This window comes from Dermochelys coriacea, chromosome 10 (genome assembly GCF_009764565.3).
Source record: "Dermochelys coriacea isolate rDerCor1 chromosome 10, rDerCor1.pri.v4, whole genome shotgun sequence".
Classification (NCBI taxonomy): Eukaryota; Metazoa; Chordata; order Testudines; family Dermochelyidae; genus Dermochelys; species Dermochelys coriacea.
This window is the reverse complement of record NC_050077.1, coordinates 61,475,164-61,494,340: the sequence shown is the minus strand read 5'-3', so window position 1 is coordinate 61,494,340 and position 19,177 is coordinate 61,475,164. Positions and strand designations below refer to the sequence as shown.

The 19,177-nt window shown below is 40.3% G+C and overlaps 1 protein-coding gene across 2 annotated transcripts in view; it reads left to right on the top strand.

Annotated features, from left to right (window-relative positions):
• The window catches only part of UNC13C (unc-13 homolog C), a 476,401-nt gene that overhangs the window by 248,606 nt on the left and 208,618 nt on the right, over window positions 1–19,177 (top strand). For both annotated transcript variants that reach the window (XM_043493368.1, XM_043493369.1), the window contains one exon: window positions 17,037–17,206. In XM_043493368.1, the coding sequence (XP_043349303.1) occupies window positions 17,037–17,206 (170 nt within the window). The remainder of the gene's footprint in view (window positions 1–17,036; window positions 17,207–19,177) is intronic.

The following is a 19,177-nucleotide window of genomic DNA, read 5'->3' as shown; positions in this document are numbered from 1 at the left end:
TACATTTAGTTTGCTCACACTTACAATAAATTATTACATGTGTGACAAGATGGCCAATGTTAGTCTAGTGGGTCCTGCGCTTTTCTTGGCAGGGAGCTAAGATGCCACCCTTGCCCCTGTCCTGGGGCATCAATGGCCCCCCACTAGTAGCCCAGGAAGGAGGGAAGCAGGGGAAGGTTCTGGATTTGCTCCTCACTCTGAGCCCTAGCCCCCTCAACCCCTGCGGGTTCTTATCCTCTTCCCCCTTGGGTGGGGTACCTGCAGTCCTTAGATGCTGGGGAAGGGAGTCACCCTCCTCTACTGGGCAGGGTAACCCTTACTTCAGTTCTCTGATTATCCAAGTCTCACAGCACACCTCCAAGCTCCAGTCCTCTCTCTCCTTCCTCCTCTTCCTCTGTCTGCCTGAAGCAGGGGGTTTTATTAGATTCCTAATAGGGACTTAATTGACTACAGGTGCTCCAATTAACCTGCAGCCACCTTCCCTAGTCTACATATGGATGGAGGGAAAAATTCAGTGTTGATACAAGAGTTCTTTGCAAGCTAAATCATAACTGTAAAATATTCATTACAAAGGTACATATCACATAATATGTAAACAAAGAGATGAATGATGTGTGAATTATGTCAATCTGAATTAATGTTTTTCTTTTAATGTTGTTGTTGTTGTTAGGCATGTTAGGCTTCCAGGCATGACAGAGACAGGCAGATTTGGTAATATAGAGTTGCAATATAGTGCTCCCTTAGAGTTACAGCCTTTTTTGTTTACACTGCTGACGACGATCCGGTTGGCATTTGCTGCCCTGTCTACCCATTAGATTTTTGTCCCTGTTGTAAGGGCTACCTGGATATAGAGGGGCGGTGTGGTGTGCTTTTCTTTGCTTGAGGAATGGACATGGGACTGGGAGTCAAGAGTTCTAATTACAGCTCTGACACTGATGGCTTAAGTAGGTGAAATGAAGATAATACTTCTTACACAACTCATAGGAGTGCTGTGAGGATAAATTCATTAATATTCCTGGAAAGCATTTGGAAATTAAGTGCTATGACGCTTAAATGCCAAGACTTATTATTTAGCTACTTCAGTAAAGATGCTTTTGAGGAAGAACAGCCTTGAAAAAATTGATACTGTATTTAAAATACCCTATTATATCTGCTGTGTTCAATGTAGTCCAATTCACTCCCTTGGCCTTGAACTACAAAGGGGCTGTCAGAGAAATACTTGATCTAATAACTTACCCAAACAACAAAATGTCAACAATTCCTCCATTGCTAGAGAAGATAAATGGATCTCAGTTTAAATACTTGAAAGGATGAACAGAAATTAAAGAGAGAAGAATGGATGGCCCCAGTACAAAGAATTGAATGAATCGACTTTGGAACAAGAGGTTTTTGTACTAGAAAACTTGTCTAAAATGCTACCGTGTGAGATAAGTGCTGCAAGATTTTGAAAGCCAAATTCATTCTCGGAATATTACCACATTGGGAATTCTCTATAACCAGAGATTGCTTCTCAATGCCTCGGGGTAAATGAAAAAGACATTCCTGTATCAATCAAGATAGCATTCAGCTCAGTGTAATTAGCAGTAATAAATAAGCGTTCAGACTTCCAGAGATCATTACCATCCATATGAGCTATTTGAGTTCAACTGTACATTCTTTTCAGAAATAGCAAGGTCTTTTTTCTGGATATAATCTCTGCCGTACAAGTATGGGAGAAGAAACTGAATACTTAGAAAAATCTTTTACTCAGGAAGACATTCAATTTTTTATTTTTATATCTGTCAAACTATGGATGCATAATGAAAATTGATATGTATTTTAAGACTCTGATTTGGGAAGCCACCTGCTTACAAAGAATCAATAGGGAAACCCCCCAAACAAGCAGTGATGATAATTCAACAGAAGACTTTCAAATTTAGTTTAAGGTAGCTTTACAGTTTGTGGTCCATCTGCTTTGAATCTTGCTTCTAAATAAGTCCTCTATCAGGTCTCTTCAAAGATATGACCCACTAATATATGTAGGCATATTCTATTATTTTATCTTTTCAATGCTAGATACATTACTGAAGGAACTGAATTTGGTTAGGGTTCACTGTAAAGTTAAAGTGGCAGTTCTTTCTGCTGACTCTCTCAAAAAGCTGAATAGAACTGGCATCACAGTGCTAGACATTTCATTTTGTCTTATACAGTTGTTTCTATGTTATTAGATCATTCCACATACCTTTTATAGTGAATAACTATTTTTACACCTAATATTTATGTTGGGTAAGATGTTGTGTTCTTATTACCTTTCCTCCAGGATTAATAGATGTATCTGCCTTGTTATACATGAAAGACAGAAATGTTTAGACAGGGAGAAATCTTGAAGGGTTTAACTGTTTGAAGGACATTTTTAATATGTTATGTTTGTTTTCCTAACCAGAGTCTGTTTGGTGCTGCACTGATCAGTAGAACAATATTAACAATATAGGCTTTCAGCTGGTAGCTCTATTTTCTTATTCCTGCTAGCAGGGAAAAACATGCACAGTACATTGACTATGGACTTCTCTTGTCTGGTATCAGAAATGTGGCAGGAGTTAACAGAATTCCCTGAGATGGTTTCATCTATTTCTCTCAGGCCACACACAGAGAGTCATAATGGAGACATATACCACCATCTCCAGAGCCCTCACCTCATCTGTCCACTTCCTATCCTGTTCAATATCTATATAAAGCCACTAAAGTAGACTGTGAAATAGAATGAACTAAAATGATTCTAGATATCTGAGATCCAGTTCTTGGGAAAGGGGCAATCGGTCTTACCTATAATATGCTACTAGCCCGGCCCGCTATCTTGTTGCTTGATCATCATCAAGGCAGATATAAATCTAAAGTTCAGCTGAATTCTAGTTCTATCATTATTTATTTTAGAATAACAGCATTTTGATTAAGCATTTATTTCAAAAGTTAAGAATTACATCCCCAGAATATTAGTTTTGTAAAAATAAGACATCTTGGTCAAAGCAAATTACAGCAGAATCTGAGTTCTACTACAGAAATTGTGGTAAAGAAAGCGCTGGGTCTGATCCAAAGCCATTAATGACTTGACTTCAGTGGATTTTTGATGAGACCCATTATCTGAGAAGGGAAGGACAAAATCATAACTATACTGAACTGGTTTGGAGACTAGCTTTCTTTAACAAAAACAGTTAAACAAATTAGAGAGTGAGGAAAGGACAGAACTTTTGAAGACAATGATAGTTAAGCCATTTAGATTCTCAAAGTTATGGCTTTCCCCAGAAATTCCATTAACAGAAACAGTACTATAAGAACCAGCAAAAGATCCAGCCAATCTTCACATTTGATTACCTATTTTTTCTGAAATATTGAAATATTTTCAAATCTCAGCTAAATGAGATACTAAAATATTAATTATGAAATTTATTATGTAATGCCTAAATTTAACCTCCACGTAATGATTTTTAAACAGTTGAAAATATGTTGTTTCTTATGGGGTTTTTTTAAATTAATCCTATCACTGCTTCATAATTAAAATAGGGCTATGGATAAATTTGCAGTTAATTCATGCAATTAACTCAAAAAAATTAATCGTGACTAATCGCAATTTTAATCATGCTGTTAAACAATAGAATACCAAGTGAAATGTATTAAATATTTTGGATATTTTTCTACATTTTCATATATATTGTATTCTGTGTTGTAATTGAAATCAGTGTATATTATTTTTATTACAAATATTTGCACTGTAAAAATGATAAAAGAAATAATTTTTTTTCAATTAACCTCATACAAGTACTGTGCAATCTCTTTGTCATGAAAGTGCAACTTACAAATGTATATTATTTTTGTTATATAACTGCACTCAAAAACAAAACAATGTAAAACTTCAGAGCCTACAAGTCCACTCAGTCCTACTTCTTGTTCAGCCAATCCCTAAGAGATAGGATGTTAAGTGAGTACAAGTAATGAGGCATAAAAGTCAGAAATGGTGTACAAGAAAAATAAAGATAAAATGCTTCCTAGTGTCTAATTTAAAAAACTATACTTGATATAAGGTAAAGTCTTTGCCACATCCTTCCAACAGCATTACTGACCAAAATCTTCAGGTCAGGAATCCTCCTCCAAAGTCCAACAGCTGTTTCGTCTGTTGTGTTAGGTGCAAAGAGGGCGATGGACAGGGAGAGAGATAACATGGGGTGGTTTTGCCCCTCACATTTATAATTCAGGTTTCAGAGTAGCAGCCGTGTTAGTCTGTATCTGCAAAAAGAAAAGGAGTACTTGCATCCGATGAAGTGAGCTGTAGCTCACGAAAGCTTATGCTCAAATAAATTTGTTAGTCTCTAAGGTGCCACAAGTACTCCTTTTCTTTTATTTATAGTTCAGTCACCCTTTGAAATGCATCTTCTTGAGAGTGACCCCTAGATAAAGTTCTTTGCAGCTGAGAGCAAGAAGACATGGAATCTGGTAGGGGAAAAATTTGCTATGTTGTTTGCTAAGATGCAGATCTGTCCCCTTTCCTTGTCAAGTGATGTTCCATCAGCCAGGCGTCAATTTATCCTTTGTCTTTGAGAAATAGGTTTAGCCACTGCCCAGACCTATATAGTAAACACACTTCAGTCATGATTTCAGCTTATGTTCATAACTTCACATATAATGTTGTTTACATATATTTCACCATGATATTATTGACCAGTGAGTTATTAGCTTTCACATGATACCTTACAAGGCATAGTTTCTACAAAGATTATTGAAATACAGGTGTATTCCATCACAGAGAGACATCACAACAACTGGGCTTCTGAACTCCATTGACAGGGAGACATTGCCCAGGAGACCAGCAGAGCCCTGGTGGGCATTCAAGCCCTAGCAAGAGGAAGCTAAGCCTGAGGAGTCTAGTGGAACTCTGGAGGGTATCCAGGCTCCACCCAGGGACAGCAGAGTATGCATGAGCATAGTTTGAACATATGTGCAACCTTGGTGCTGTCTCATTCGGGCTTGATTTTGAAATGGTACTACTCCTTGACACCCCAATTCAACTCCTGCTTATTGTGATTCAAATACAGTACGCTGAAAGGCGATTTGACATTGGCTGAGCACATTATCTTTTCAGGCACATGTCTAGAATCATTCTGGAATATAAGAAGGTTCGCAGGTTCACCCTTTTTGCTTAGTGGTTGAGGGATAATGACTTAGTTTGTTTCCAGCTACTCTAGGATTTTCCCATGCAGCTTATATTACAAATTGATAAACTAGCACACTTATTTTATCTATTATAGATATTTCTCAGACACCTGTCACTGTATTACCTAAGGCCCAGAGTCTCTGCAGTGGTCAAGTTGTGATCAGCTCAAGTGGAAGGTAACTTTGAGCTACCTTTGAGATAGTTAGGCACCAGCCTGGTCCCCTGTATTGAAGAAAATAGCCTGAAGTTTTCTCTATTTGACATGGTTTGCCAGCAGCCCACAGGGGCCATTCAGGCAGCTAGGGATTGGCTCTGTACAGGAGCGCTTCTCCACCCACTTCCTCCCTTAAGCCATACACTAAGAAGGGGATGGTGTTCGGATATAGATATTCAGGCCTGTCTGTAAACAGGCCTAGACTCTAAGAATTTAGGTGTATTCTTATCACTTAGCTAGTTATAGAGGTATAAAAGAATCAAAATCACTGTCTGGCAGTGTAAGGTCCTTCTCTTACTGTGACAGTCTGAGGCCCTGTGCTTAAGCTAAGATCTTTGGCTAAGCAACAGAGACAGCCATAAGCTGGGAGCAACCGGTCACATCCTCACATTCCAAACTAGTCACATTGAAATAAGGTGCTATTGGGCTGTTAGGAATACAGTCCAGTCCTGATAGTGCCTATCGCCTCCAGAGAAAGGGAAGTGTCTAGAAAATGTAAAAGGAAACTTAGTTTGATAGCATCCTGTCTGGCAAGAACTCACTTATCAATAGCTGGGATGTGAAATCCTCACTTCTGTATTGTTTTGTCATTATAGTTCCCACTTTGCTGTTGTTTGTCTGTATAATCTCTGTCTGGTTCTGTGATTGTTTCTGTCTGCTGTATAATTAATTTTGCTGGGTGTAAACTAATTAAGGTGGTGGGATATAATTGGTTAAATAATCATGTTACAATGTGTTAGGATTGGTTAGTTAAATTTCAGGAAAATAATTGGTTACGGTATAGCTAAGCAGAACTCAAGTTTTACTATATAGTCTGCAGTCAATCAGGAAGTGGGTGGGTGGGAGTGGAGGAAACGGGAACGGAATGGGGGTGGGGAAATTGGAATCATGTTTGGTTAAGGGCAGGAATGGGAACAGGAACACAGGTGTAAGGCTCTGTGGTGTCAGAGCTGGGAAGGGGGACACTAAGGAAGGAAACTGGAATCATGCTTGCTGGAAGTTCACCCCAATAAACATTAAATTGTTTGCACCTTTGGACTTTGGGTATTGTTGGCCTCTGTTCATGTGAGAAGGACAAGGGAAGTAAGTGGGTGAAGGAATAAGCCCCCTAACAGATGGCATAGGAGCTATAACAGAAGCCCTGTGTCATCCGAGGATTCTTCTATGCAAGAGGAATCCATAATTGACTTCAGCAGGATTTAAGGCTGTATAGCACAAAGCAGCCTTAACTCCCCAAGTTGAGAGGAGCTGGGGAGCAAGGGAATATTTTTGTAGTAATCTAGTCTGTCCTTTGTCTGGCTGCCTCCCACATTTCTACAGACTGCATAGCTCTTTTAATTGGTGTTGGGGCTGCAAAGCCTCCTTCCACGAGGCCTTCTCCTCAACAAAAAACTTAATGCCCTTTTGTAACTACCACAAATTCACTTTATACATATTGTGAATGCATGTGTGTCTTATTACAGTGTTTCATGCAATAAGTTGAATCCCCCAGAGCTTAGGTTCTTGTAGCTTTTGAGTTTAATCACTGTTGTATTTGAGGAACAACATTAATTTGCTCATAATTTCATTGCATTTGTATTTAAATTAAATGAATAAACCACTGGAAAAGTTTTTGTGGTTTCCAAGGCAGCTGTTACAATTTGCATAAGTGGAAGTTGGCTGGTAAGGATGTTACCAAGTCTTAGGGGGTGGGGGGGGATTGGAAATTTAACAGACATTTTAAATATCAGTCTAAATCACAATCTGTAGACTTGTCCCATCCCTAGCCTATATTAATCTATTGATTATTTCCAGAATTTTGCCAGCATACAGTGCTAGTTCATTTCTATGTGAAATAACAAGAAAATTTAGATGTTTCAAGAAAATTGATTTCCTTTTAGCAATATAAAATTGATGCTTTAAAGTTTCAGAGTAAGCAACTCCTCTGCTGATTAGAAGAGAGCTCTTCCTAAACACAATGAGGAGTTTCTGTGATTAAACTACTGTTCTGCTCAACACAGATATATTAATTGCTATACAACAGCATTTAGTTGTATTCTCAGCCAAATTCATTTTTTTCATCCAGCTCTTGGTTTAGTTACCAATGTCTTAAAATTAATGATAAATAGAATTGAACAAAATACAAGTTATTTTCTGATTTAAATATTAAAAGAGAGAGAGAGAAGGTGGGTGAGGTAATATCTTTTATTGGACTAACTTCTGTTGCTCAGAGAAAGTTTTCAGCTTATACGGAGCTCTTTTTCACATCTGGGAAATGTACTCAGAGGGTCACAGCTAAATACAAGGTGGAACAGATTGTTTAGCATAAGAAGTTAACACATATTTCAGGGGACCATTCAAAGTGAAGTGGCTAGTTCACACCTTTCCAGTCATAGGAGGGAAAGGAGGAAGTAGGAATGCTTGCTTGGATTGGGCATTAGTGGGTTATAGATTATTGCAATAAACCACAAATCTAATGTGTCTATTCAGTCCATGACTTTTAGCATCGAGCAAAGTTATGAATTTAAGCTTCCAGGCTCGTCTTTTGAAGGTGTTGTGCAGGTTTCCTTTGAGGATGAGAACTGAGAGGTCAGATATAGTGATTAATTTCTGAAAAGTGTGCATCCACAGGTGGTGATGTTTTTATCTTTTGTCATTTTTCTGTGTGAGTTCATTCAAATGCATAGTGCTTGTCTTTTTTCACCCACATAGTTGTTGTTGGGACATTTAGTGCACTGGATGAGATATACCACATATTGTGACAGGCATGTGTTGGACCCATGGATCCTGAAAGGTGTGTTGTGGGGCATGTTGATCATCCCAGTGATGGAGGTATGTCTTCAGATTTTGGCAGGGCCTGGTGCTGCTTTGATTTGGTGTGTCTTGGTCTGTGGGGAGCTTGCTTCTGATGGTGAGCTTGGAGACGCTGGAGGGTTGTTGGAAGAGAGCGTGTTGGCTATACAATATAAGGAAATACAATAGAGTTGAGACAGTGTAGGTTACATTAAGTTTACATAAATATTACAGAAGTATGTTTACTTATAAAGGTTGTTAATCCAGATCTGCACTTCGAACTCACAAAAAAGGGGTGATGTGACCATTATGAATTCATGTCTGTAAAGCACTTTAAGTGTGAGAGTGCAGTACCCCCTATTCTATTGAAAAACTATGAAAACTTGCATGTACCATTTAGTATCTGAATATATTGCAACCTTTTCAGCTTTGGAACACAGATGTTCCTGGAACCTTTGTGCACTAAAAAGCAAATCACTTTTTAGCCTCCTCACACTGTACTTTGCCCCACATTCATCTTTTCTTATTAGAGAGTGACTGGAAGGAGAACACTTCTGTAAGGGGCAATTTTATCCTCAGAGTCGGGATAGGCTGGGCACTGGACAGGTAAGTGAGGTAGGCAGGAGGGGGAATCCTCTAACCCCCTACCCCCCACACACACAAGGACTCAAAGTATCATATGCAAGTTACAACAATCCAGTGATTACAGTGGCATATGCAGTCCATTGCATAAGAAAGTTGAGAGGATTCATGCAGTGGCATGGCCTCCATAATCTCAGTGGTAAATTTCCCCATAATTTTACTGCCTCCCCATGGAGCTGTGCACATACTATTCAGCTTCCTGGGATCCTCTCCCTCCTTCCTCTGCAGAACCACACTGGGAAGCCCGCGCCCTGCCTGGGGAGCCCGCACCCATGTGGAGGAGGGGCTGGATCTGAACTATTTCCCCATGTTATTTCTCCCCCCACCCCACCCCCCACTGTTCCTCAGATGTTCTTGTTAACTGCTGGAAATAGCCTACCTTGCTTGTCACTATGAAAGGTTTTCCTCCTTCCCCCCGCTGCTGGTGATGGCTCATCTTAAGTGATCACTCTCCTTACAGTGTGTATGATAAACCCATTGTTTCATGTTCTCTGTGTGTGTATATAAATCTCCCCTCTGTATTTTCCACCAAATGCATCCGATGAAGTGAGCTGTAGCTCACGAAAGCTTATGCTCAAATAAATTTGTTAGTCTCTAAGGTGCCACAAGTACGCCTTTTCTTTTTGTGAATACAGACTAACACGGCTGCTACTCTGAAACCTGTCATTATGCAAGGCACTGAATTTAGCCGTATAGAGTGGAAATCTGTCAACTTCATGAAAAAATTCATACAGATACAGACAGACATCATCTTCCTCTCCAAATGCAAACAGATGGACATCATACCAAAAGGACTGAAGGTAAAAAATCCATTACAATCTACATACCACACAGACTATGCTGACAGCTTGTGTCACACGCTCTCAAAGAAACTGCAGAACCACCTGATCAACATCCTCTACAGCAAACAGGGAAAGATTAAGAATGAGCTCTCAAAACTGGATACTCTCATAAAGAAGAAAAGGAGTACTTGTGGCACCTTAGAGACTAACAAATTTATTAGAGCATAAGCTTTCATGAGCTACAGCTCACTTCATCGGATGCATTTGGTGGAAAAAACAGAGGAGAGATTTATATACACACACACAGAGAACATGAAACAATGGGTTTATCATACACACTGTAAGGAGAGTGATCACTTAAGATAAGCCATCACCAACAGCAGGGGGGGGGGAGAAGGAGGAAAACCTTTCATGGTGACAAGCAGGTAGGCTAATTCCAGCAGTTAACAAGAATATCAGAGGAACAGTGGGGGGTGGGGTGGGAGGGAGAAATACCATGGGGAAATAGTTTTACTTTGTGTAATGACTCATCCATTCCCAGTCTCTATTCAAGCCTAAGTTAATTGTATCCAGTTTGCAAATTAATTCCAATTCAGCAGTCTCTCGTTGGAGTCTGTTTTTGAAGCTTTTTTGTTGAAGTATAGCCACTCTTAGGTCTGTGATCGAGTGACCAGAGAGATTGAAGTGTTCTCCAACTGGTTTTTGAATGTTATAATTCTTGACGTCTGATTTGTGTCCATTCATTCTTTTACGTAGAGACTGTCCAGTTTGGCCAATGTACATGGCAGAGGGGCATTGCTGGCACATGATGGCATATATCACATTGGTAGATGCGCAGGTGAACGAGCCTCTGATAGTGTGGCTGATGTGATTAGGCCCTATGATGGTATCCCCTGAATAGATATGTGGACAGAGTTGGCAACGGGCTTTGTTGCAAGGACAGTTTCCTGGGTTAGTGGTTCTGTTGTGTGGTGTGTGGTTGCTGGTGAGTATTTGCTTCAGATTGGGGGGCTGTCTGTAAGCAAGGACTAGTCTGTCTCCCAAGATCTGAGAGAGCGATGGCTCGTCCTTCAGGATAGGTTGTAGATCCTTGATGATGCGTTGGAGAGGTTTTAGTTGGGGACTGAAGGTGATGGCTAGTGGCGTTCTGTTGTTTTCTTTGTTGGGCCTGTCCTGTAGTAGGTGACTTCTGGGTACTCTTCTGGCTCTGTCAATCTGTTTCTTCACTTCAGCAGGTGGGTATTGTAGTTGTAGGAATGCATGATAGAGATCTTGTAGGTGTTTGTCTCTGTCTGAGGGGTTGGAGCAAATGCGGTTATATCGTAGCGCTTGGCTGTAGACAATGGATCGAGTGGTATGATCTGGATGAAAGCTAGAGGCATGTAGGTAGGAATAGCGGTCAGTTATTGTTTCATGTTCTCTGTGTGTGTGTATATAAATCTCTCCTCTGTTTTTTCACCAAATGCATCCGATGAAGTGAGCTGTAGCTCACGAAAGCTTATGCTCTAATAAATTTGTTAGTCTCTAAGGTGCCACAAGTACTCCTTTTCTTTTTGCGAATACAGACTAACACGGCTGCTACTCTGAAATCTCATAAAGAACCAACCTTCCACACAAACTTCCTCGTGGCTGGACTTTACAAAAACTAGACAAGCCATTTACAACTCACACTTTGCTTCTCTACAAAAGAAAAAGGACACTAAGCTATCTAAGCTACTACATGCCACAAGGGGCCACAACAGTGGTTCCCGTAACCCACCCAGCAATATTGTTAATCTATCCAATTATACTCTTAGCCCAGCAGAAGAATCTGTCCTATCTCGGGGCCTCTCCTTTTGCCCCTCCACCCCCACGAACATGATACAGTTCTGTGGTGACCTAGAATCCTATTTTCGACGTCTCCGACTCAAGGAATATTTCCAACACACCTCTGACCAACATATTAACCCACAGAGACCTTCCTACCAACACTACAAAAAGAAGGATTCTGGGTGGACTCCTCCTGAAGGTCGAAACAGCAGACTGGACTTCTACATAGAGTGCTTCCGCCGACGTGCACAGGCTGAAATTGTGGAAAATCTGCATCACTTGCCCCATTACCTCAGCCGTGCAGAATACAACGCCATCCACAGCCTCAGAAACAACTCTGACATCATAATCAAAAAGGCTGACAAAGGAGGTGCTGTCGTCATCATGAATAGGTCGGAGTATGAACAAGAGGCTACTAGGCAGCTCTCCAACACCACTTTCTACAAGCCATTACCCTCTGGTCCCACTGAGAGTTACCAAAAGAAACTACAACATTTGCTCAAGAAACTCCCTGAAAAAGCACAAGAACAAATCCGTGCAGACACACCCCTAGAACCCCGACCTGGGGTATTCTATCTGCTACCCAAGATCCATAAACCTGGAAATCCTGGACGCCCCATCATCTCAGGCATTGGCACCCTGACAGCAGGATTGTCTGGCTATGTAGACTCCCTCCTCAGGCCCTACGCTACTAGCACTCCCAGCTATCTTCGAGACACCACTGACTTCCTGAGGAAACTACAATCCATCGGTGATCTTCCTAAAAACACCATCCTAGCCACTATGGATGTAGAAGTCCTCTACACCAACATTCCACACAAAGATGGACTACAAGCCGTCAGGAACAGTATCCCCGATAATGTCACGGCTAACCTGGTGGCTGAACTTTGTGACTTTGTCCTCACCCATAACTATTTCACGTTTGGGGACAATGTATACCTTCAAATCAGCAGCACTGTGATGGGTACCCGCATGGCCCCACAGTATGCCAACATTTGTATGGCTGACTTAGAACAGCGCTTCCTCAGCTCTCGTCCCCTAATGCCCCTACTCTACTTGCGCTACATTGATGACATCTTCATCATCTGGACCCATGGAAAAGAAGCTCTTGAGGAATTCCACCATGATTTCAACAATTGCCATCCCACCATCAACCTCAGCCTGGACCAGTCCACAGAAGAGATCCACTTCCTAGACACTATGGTGCTAATAAGCGATGGTCATATAACACCACCCTATATCGGAAACCTACTGACCGCTATTCCTACCTACATGCCTCTAGCTTTCATCCAGATCATACCACACGATCCATTGTCTACAGCCAAGCTCTACGATATAACCGCATTTGCTCCAACCCGTCAGACAGAGACAAACACCTACAAGATCTCTATCATGCATTCTTACAACTACAATACCCACCTGCTGAAGTGAAGAAACAGATTGAGAGAGCCAGAAGAGTACCCAGAAGTCACCTACTACAAGACAGGCCCAACAAAGAAAATAACAGAACGCCACTTGCCATCACCTTCAGCCCCCAACTAAGACCTCTCCAATGCATCATCAAGGATCTACAACCTATCCTGAAGGATGACCCATCAGTCTCACAGATCTTGGGAGACAGGCCAGTCCTTGCTTACAGATAGCCCCCCCAATCTGAAGCAAATACTCACCAGCAACCACACACCACACAACAGAATCACTAACCCAGGAACCTATCCTTGCAACAAAGCCTGTTGCCAACTCTGTCCACATATCTATTCAGGGGACACCATCATAGGGCCTAATCACATCAGCCACACTATCAGAGGCTCCTTCACCTGCGCATCAACCAAAGTGATATATGCCATCATGTGCCAGCAATGCCCCTCTGCCATGTACATTGGTCAAACTGGACAGTCTCTACATAAAAGAATAAGTGGACACAAATCAGACATCAAGAATTATAACATTAAAAAACCAGTCGGAGAACACTTCAGTCTCTCCGGTCACTCGATTACAGACCTGAGGGTGGCTATCCTTCAACAAAAAAACTTCAAAAACAGACTCCAACGAGAGACTGCTGAATTGGAATTAATTTGCAAACTGGATACAATTAACTTAGGCTTGAATAGAGACTGGGAATGGATGAGTCATTACACTAAGTAAAACTATTTCCCCATGTTATTTCTCCCCCACCCCAACCCACCCCCCACTGTTCCTCAGATGTTCTTGTTAACTGCTGGAAATAGCCTACCTTGCTTGTCACCATGAAAGGTTTTCCTCCTTTCCCCCCTCCCGCTGCTGGTGATGGCTCATCTTAAGTGATCACTCTTTTTACAGTGTGTATGATAAAATCCATTGTTTCATGTTCTCTGTGTGTATATATAAATCTCCCCTCTGTATTTTCCACCAAATGCATCCAATGATGTGAGCTGCAGCTCACGAAAGCTTATGCTCAAATAAATGTGTTAGTCTCTAAGGTGCCACTAGTGCTCCTTTTCTTTTTGCGAATACAGACTAACACGGCTGCTACTCTGAAACCTGTCAGCTACAAGAGGAGTGTTGATATTTTGGGTATATCAGTCAGATGTAAACAGCTGATTATGCTTGCTTTCACGTGCAGATGTGAGCTGAAATGCTTTATTAGCCTTATTAATTAAAATGCATTGCTAGTCTGGATACTTCCCTGATGGGAACAGAATCTGGGGGAAATGGAGTGAGGGCTTCAGACTGGGGAAAGTTTGAGGAAAACTATTTAGTCCTTTGGGGTCAGGACTCCACAGCCAGTAAGGAGAAGGGATTCCAAAGCAAGGGGAGTCAGGACAAGTGGTCCTGCCTCTCTACAGTATGCTCTTCTCTGAGCCTGGTAGATATCAGAATGCGAATTAGCACTCCTCCAGGAGAATAAGATATGGCAGTAAATTAGGAAGCAGGAAAATAAAAGAATAAATCTTTCATCTTTACCACGGCCTTGTTTGGGATTTATGTCTCTCGACTGTAATGCCTATGAAAATGTTTTCATTTAGTTTCCACTGTGTATACAATACTGGACTGTACACTATAAATGCAATTTGGTGACTTTGTCTGTGATGCTAGGCAATATTTTAGAAAACACTGGAGTGAATTATTATTATTTGTTAATTATCAAAGCACTATATATTTTAAAAATTTGGCAACTGGTCTAGCACAAGCATTTTTGTGATACCCAAACAACTGCTACAGTGAAACAAAGTAAAAGATGGATGTGTCATATTTACTTATTGATTGGCTGAGGATAATAACTCTTACCACTTAAAGTGTTTACAGTGTCAAAGGTCATTGCCAACCATAATTACTGTATATTTGGAACACTCTTGTGAAATGCCAGTTGGAAGGAAAGTATTCATATGACCATATTGTGACGCTCTGTATCTCGGGGGAACACCCTAACCCCCATGTTCATCCTTATAAAATGATATGTGGTATCCAATGCAATACCAATCCAATGCAAAAAGTTTGTCATGTTGGGTGTCTTCAGAAGGCTCATGATGCACTGAGCATTGTTGTTATAGTAATGTTATAGTAATTATTGTTACAGTAATGTTATAGCTTGTAATTTCATGTATATAGTTATGAGGCTGAAAATGTGTCCTCATGGCTTAAAACAACCCCAGGCAAATCTCTCCAGGAACAGAGGGGCAGTTCACACCTCATCAGGGCATGCATAGAACAAACCCAGCCCAGCCTCACAGGTACAAAGGACACTGGCCTAGGCAGCACCAAAGGATCTGTTGGACTCTCGAGTGAGTCACCTCCATTCTGTTGGTCAGTCAGGGACTACAATGAGGTAATGCTCACCTGACCCTAAATGGGGGGAAAGAAAGAACATGATAAAAGGGAGAGAAGTGTGCCATTCTCTTCTCTCTCTTCCACCTCCATCTACAGACATCACCATCAAGTTACTGAAGCGCTGATCAAAGGGGAGAACCTGGCTGAAGGGCAACCAGCCTGCCTGTGGTGAGAAGCATCTAAGTTTGTAAGGGCACTGAAAGTGTTAAAATCAGCTTAGAATGCATTTTGCTTTGATTTCATTTGACCAAATCTGACTTCTTGTGCTTTGACTTTTATAATCACTTAAAATCTATCTTTGTAATTAATAAATCTGATTGTTTGTTCTACCTGAAGCAGTGCATTTGGTTTGAAACATGTCAGAGACTCCCCTTGGGATAATAAGCCTGGTGCATATCAATGTCTGTTAAACTGACAAACTCGTATAGGCTTGCAGCGTCGAGCAGGCATAACTGGAGACTGCAAGATGGAGGTTCCCAGGGTAGTGTCTGGGACCGGAGATATTGGCTAGTGTTATTCAGTTTCCCAATCAAAGCAGCAGCTGGCCAACAGTGCTCACTCATGTAGCTGGGAGCAGCTTACATGCCAGAGGCTGTGCATGAACATCCCAGGAGTGGGGGTTCTCACAGCAGAGCAGGGTAAGGCTGGCTCCCAGAGTCGAGGATTGGAGTGACCTAGCAGATCACCAGTCCAGATAACACCAGGGGAACGTCACACATAGTAATACTGGAGAAACTGAGACACACTGTCAATTAATGGTAGAGCTGGGATTGGAACTCAAACTAGAAATCTGCAACCATTCTCATGCCTACTCCAGCCGACCATGCTAAAGATACAGGCTTATTATTGAATTAACACCCTTTTTGCAGGTTAACTAAAACTAAGGTAACATTTTAAAACTTTTTTGTAGAATTACAGAATGATTTAGCTCTGAAATAACATAGTTGCTTCTACAAATAATAGAAAGCAAGCATCAGTCTAGCTAGAGTGTCCTAAAAGTGAGCTTGCCTATAACCTGACACTGCAGCTTAGTCATGGTTCTGCAGATTTCTTATACCCGAGGATTCCTACTGATGGCATTAAAAAGCCAAGACTGAGCAACAGTTGGCTACACAATGGTTAGAGAAATAAGTAACTGTAAACCTGATGGGCTTTACTATAGGAGCTGATGGGAGGAAATCTCTGCAAAGTTCCCTCTCTGAGTTTTCTGTCCTGTCAGTGCATCAGGACAGTATAAAGTCTGCCTCTCCTTTCTCACGTAATATACTGTGGGGCACCTCCCTCCTCTCCTGCCCCTCCGCCATATCCCTCAGATTCCTCAGAAGGTCTGTGAGAGGCCATGTACATCCACATGGAATCTTTGTGCCTCCACAACAGTTCCAGGCCCTTGTGGTTCTTCTGGCCCTTCACTTTGTCTAATTGGGTGTAATGGAGCCCTCTGCCAATGTCTTCCCTGGCTGCAGCTGCCCTAGACTTTTTTCCATAGAGGGGGATATTCACCAGTGGTGAGGTGTCCATGGAAGAAAGTAAGGCATACCTCAAGAAATTAGGTGTGTTTTGAAGGCTACTGCTGTTTGTTTTCCCTGCGTTTTTAATTATGCTTCCCTAACATCTGTTGTCTCTTATTTTATATTGTGAACACTTTGGGGCAGGGATTGTCTTTTTTGTTCTGTGTTTCAACAGTACCTAGCACAATGGAGTATTGGTCAATGACTGGGGTCCCTAGGCACTACAATAATACAACTAATAAATAATAATAAAGAGTAATTCACAAGTCTGTTTGGGAAAATGTATCATGGCCTGTATCTTGTTGTGTGTTGTTTTACAGTGAATGCCATAACTCCACAGACAGAATAAAAGTAAGAGTCTGGGATGAAGACGATGATATTAAATCTAGAGTAAAGCAACATTTCAAAAAGGAATCAGATGACTTTCTGGGACAAACAATAATTGAAGTGAGAACACTAAGCGGAGAAATGGATGTATGGTACAACTTAGGTATTAATCATTTTCTATTATTTCTTAAAATTAGTTTAGGAAAAAATCTCAACATGTATACTGTTGTGAACTTTGTCATGCATATTTGTTGTATGAAAATATTATGCCCCTTAATATATAAAATTATACTCCGTTTAGATTCCAGGTTAAAAGGGTGAAATTAGATCTCACTTTTGAGTATTGTAGAGAAAGAATTGTCCGGCTACACCAAAAGAAGGACAGGAGACACTGATATGATTTTAATGAGGTTGCAACTTTACTATTAGATGCCCGGGACTACAGGGCAGATAAAAGTGTACAGTGTGGGTAATTCCATGTTCATCAGTATCTACCCGGGGGCTTCCACCAACCTCCATCTGAATATATAAAATTATACTCCATTTTGGATTCCAGGTTCAGGTCAAGGTGGAATTAGATCTCACTTTTGAGTCAGATTTAAGGGAAATAAAACTTTGTTTAAAGATTAAATAGCAGGCCAATTAAAGCAAGGCCTACTCCAAAAGACAAATTTTTGATTTAATTCAAAATGAGATTATTTCAAAGGATTTGGTAGATAGTTGTTTTTCTACAGCTATCAGGAGAGTGTAAAATAAATACCTCAGAACACTTTATTCACACCTCATTGTACATGAAATGAATCTACAAAGAGCCACAGAAAAACATATAGAAGCATTTGCTCACTGAATATCTAATAATAACCATGTTATCATTTAATATATGTTTATGTATAGTCCTGGGCATAATTTTCCTTTGACATTTCACTTGTGCTATTCTGTTATCATTGAACTCTCTTCTAATTTATACCCATGTATCAGAGATAAGAATGAGGCCCATGATTACATACAATGTGCCAATTTGTATTTCTTCAAATAATTAATGTTTGCAATTAGATTTTAGCTTACTTATAGATAAGCATGCAATATTGCTTTTTTCTGAAAGCAAGTTTGTATCCACTAGATGTGCTGTAATGCAAGTAATGCAACTACTCTCCTCTATTTGTTTGATAATATAAATATGATGATAATGTTTTATCTAGATTGCCTGCTTTGCAAAAGGTAAATTATGTAACAGGGAGTTTGCCAAAGTTGGAACATGTGTTTTCTGGGCAAAAATTTTTATCACGCAATGTAATACCTTTTTTTCTCCACTGTTCTACTTCAAGTTTCATTGGCCATTAAAATATATGGACATGTAAAGAAAAATGTTTGATTCTTTGCAGAAAATTAAACAAATCTGTTAGCCATGTGTTATTTTATATTTGTATGCAGAGTAGTTTTTTAATAAGTTAAACAAGTCATTGTCATCCTGAAAGATTTCCTTAATATCTTTCAATTAATAACTGATGCCTCAAAAATTGTTGCTTAAATGATTTGATTGGAAGCAATTTTAATGTTGAAAATACATACATTTACTGTATAACTGGGGAAAAGAAAGAAAAAGCATAGACTGCAAAGCTTTTAATTATCTTCTACAATTAACCTTATAGATGACGCTTGTTAATTGTAATGTCTTAAAAAGGAGGATGTATATGTCATTTCAGTGCACGTATGCGCACATCACTTTTTGGGGTGGGGAGGTGGGGGAGATTAAAAAAAGAAATGCATTGGATTAATAAGAATGCCAGATTCTTACTCCTTATACCATTCCCTTCACTTATGATTCATTTCACAGCACTGTACAAAAGATTTATTTAAAAAAAGTTTTAATGCTTGTTCAAACAGATTATACTGCTGGAGTGGGCTGGAATGATAATAGGTGAAATCAAAGAACAGCTGTCAGCACAAGGAGCAGTAGTAACTAGATAGACTAATATAGATGGCTTCATGCAAAGATCTCCAGATGTTTTCTTCAGTATGATTCAGCCCCAGTTCAGGAATCACACCTATACACAGAACTTGGAGTTTCCCCTCAGGCATGGATGTCTTTGAGGATGTTGAAAATGGGGATGCCCGTGAGGAAGCACCAATAATA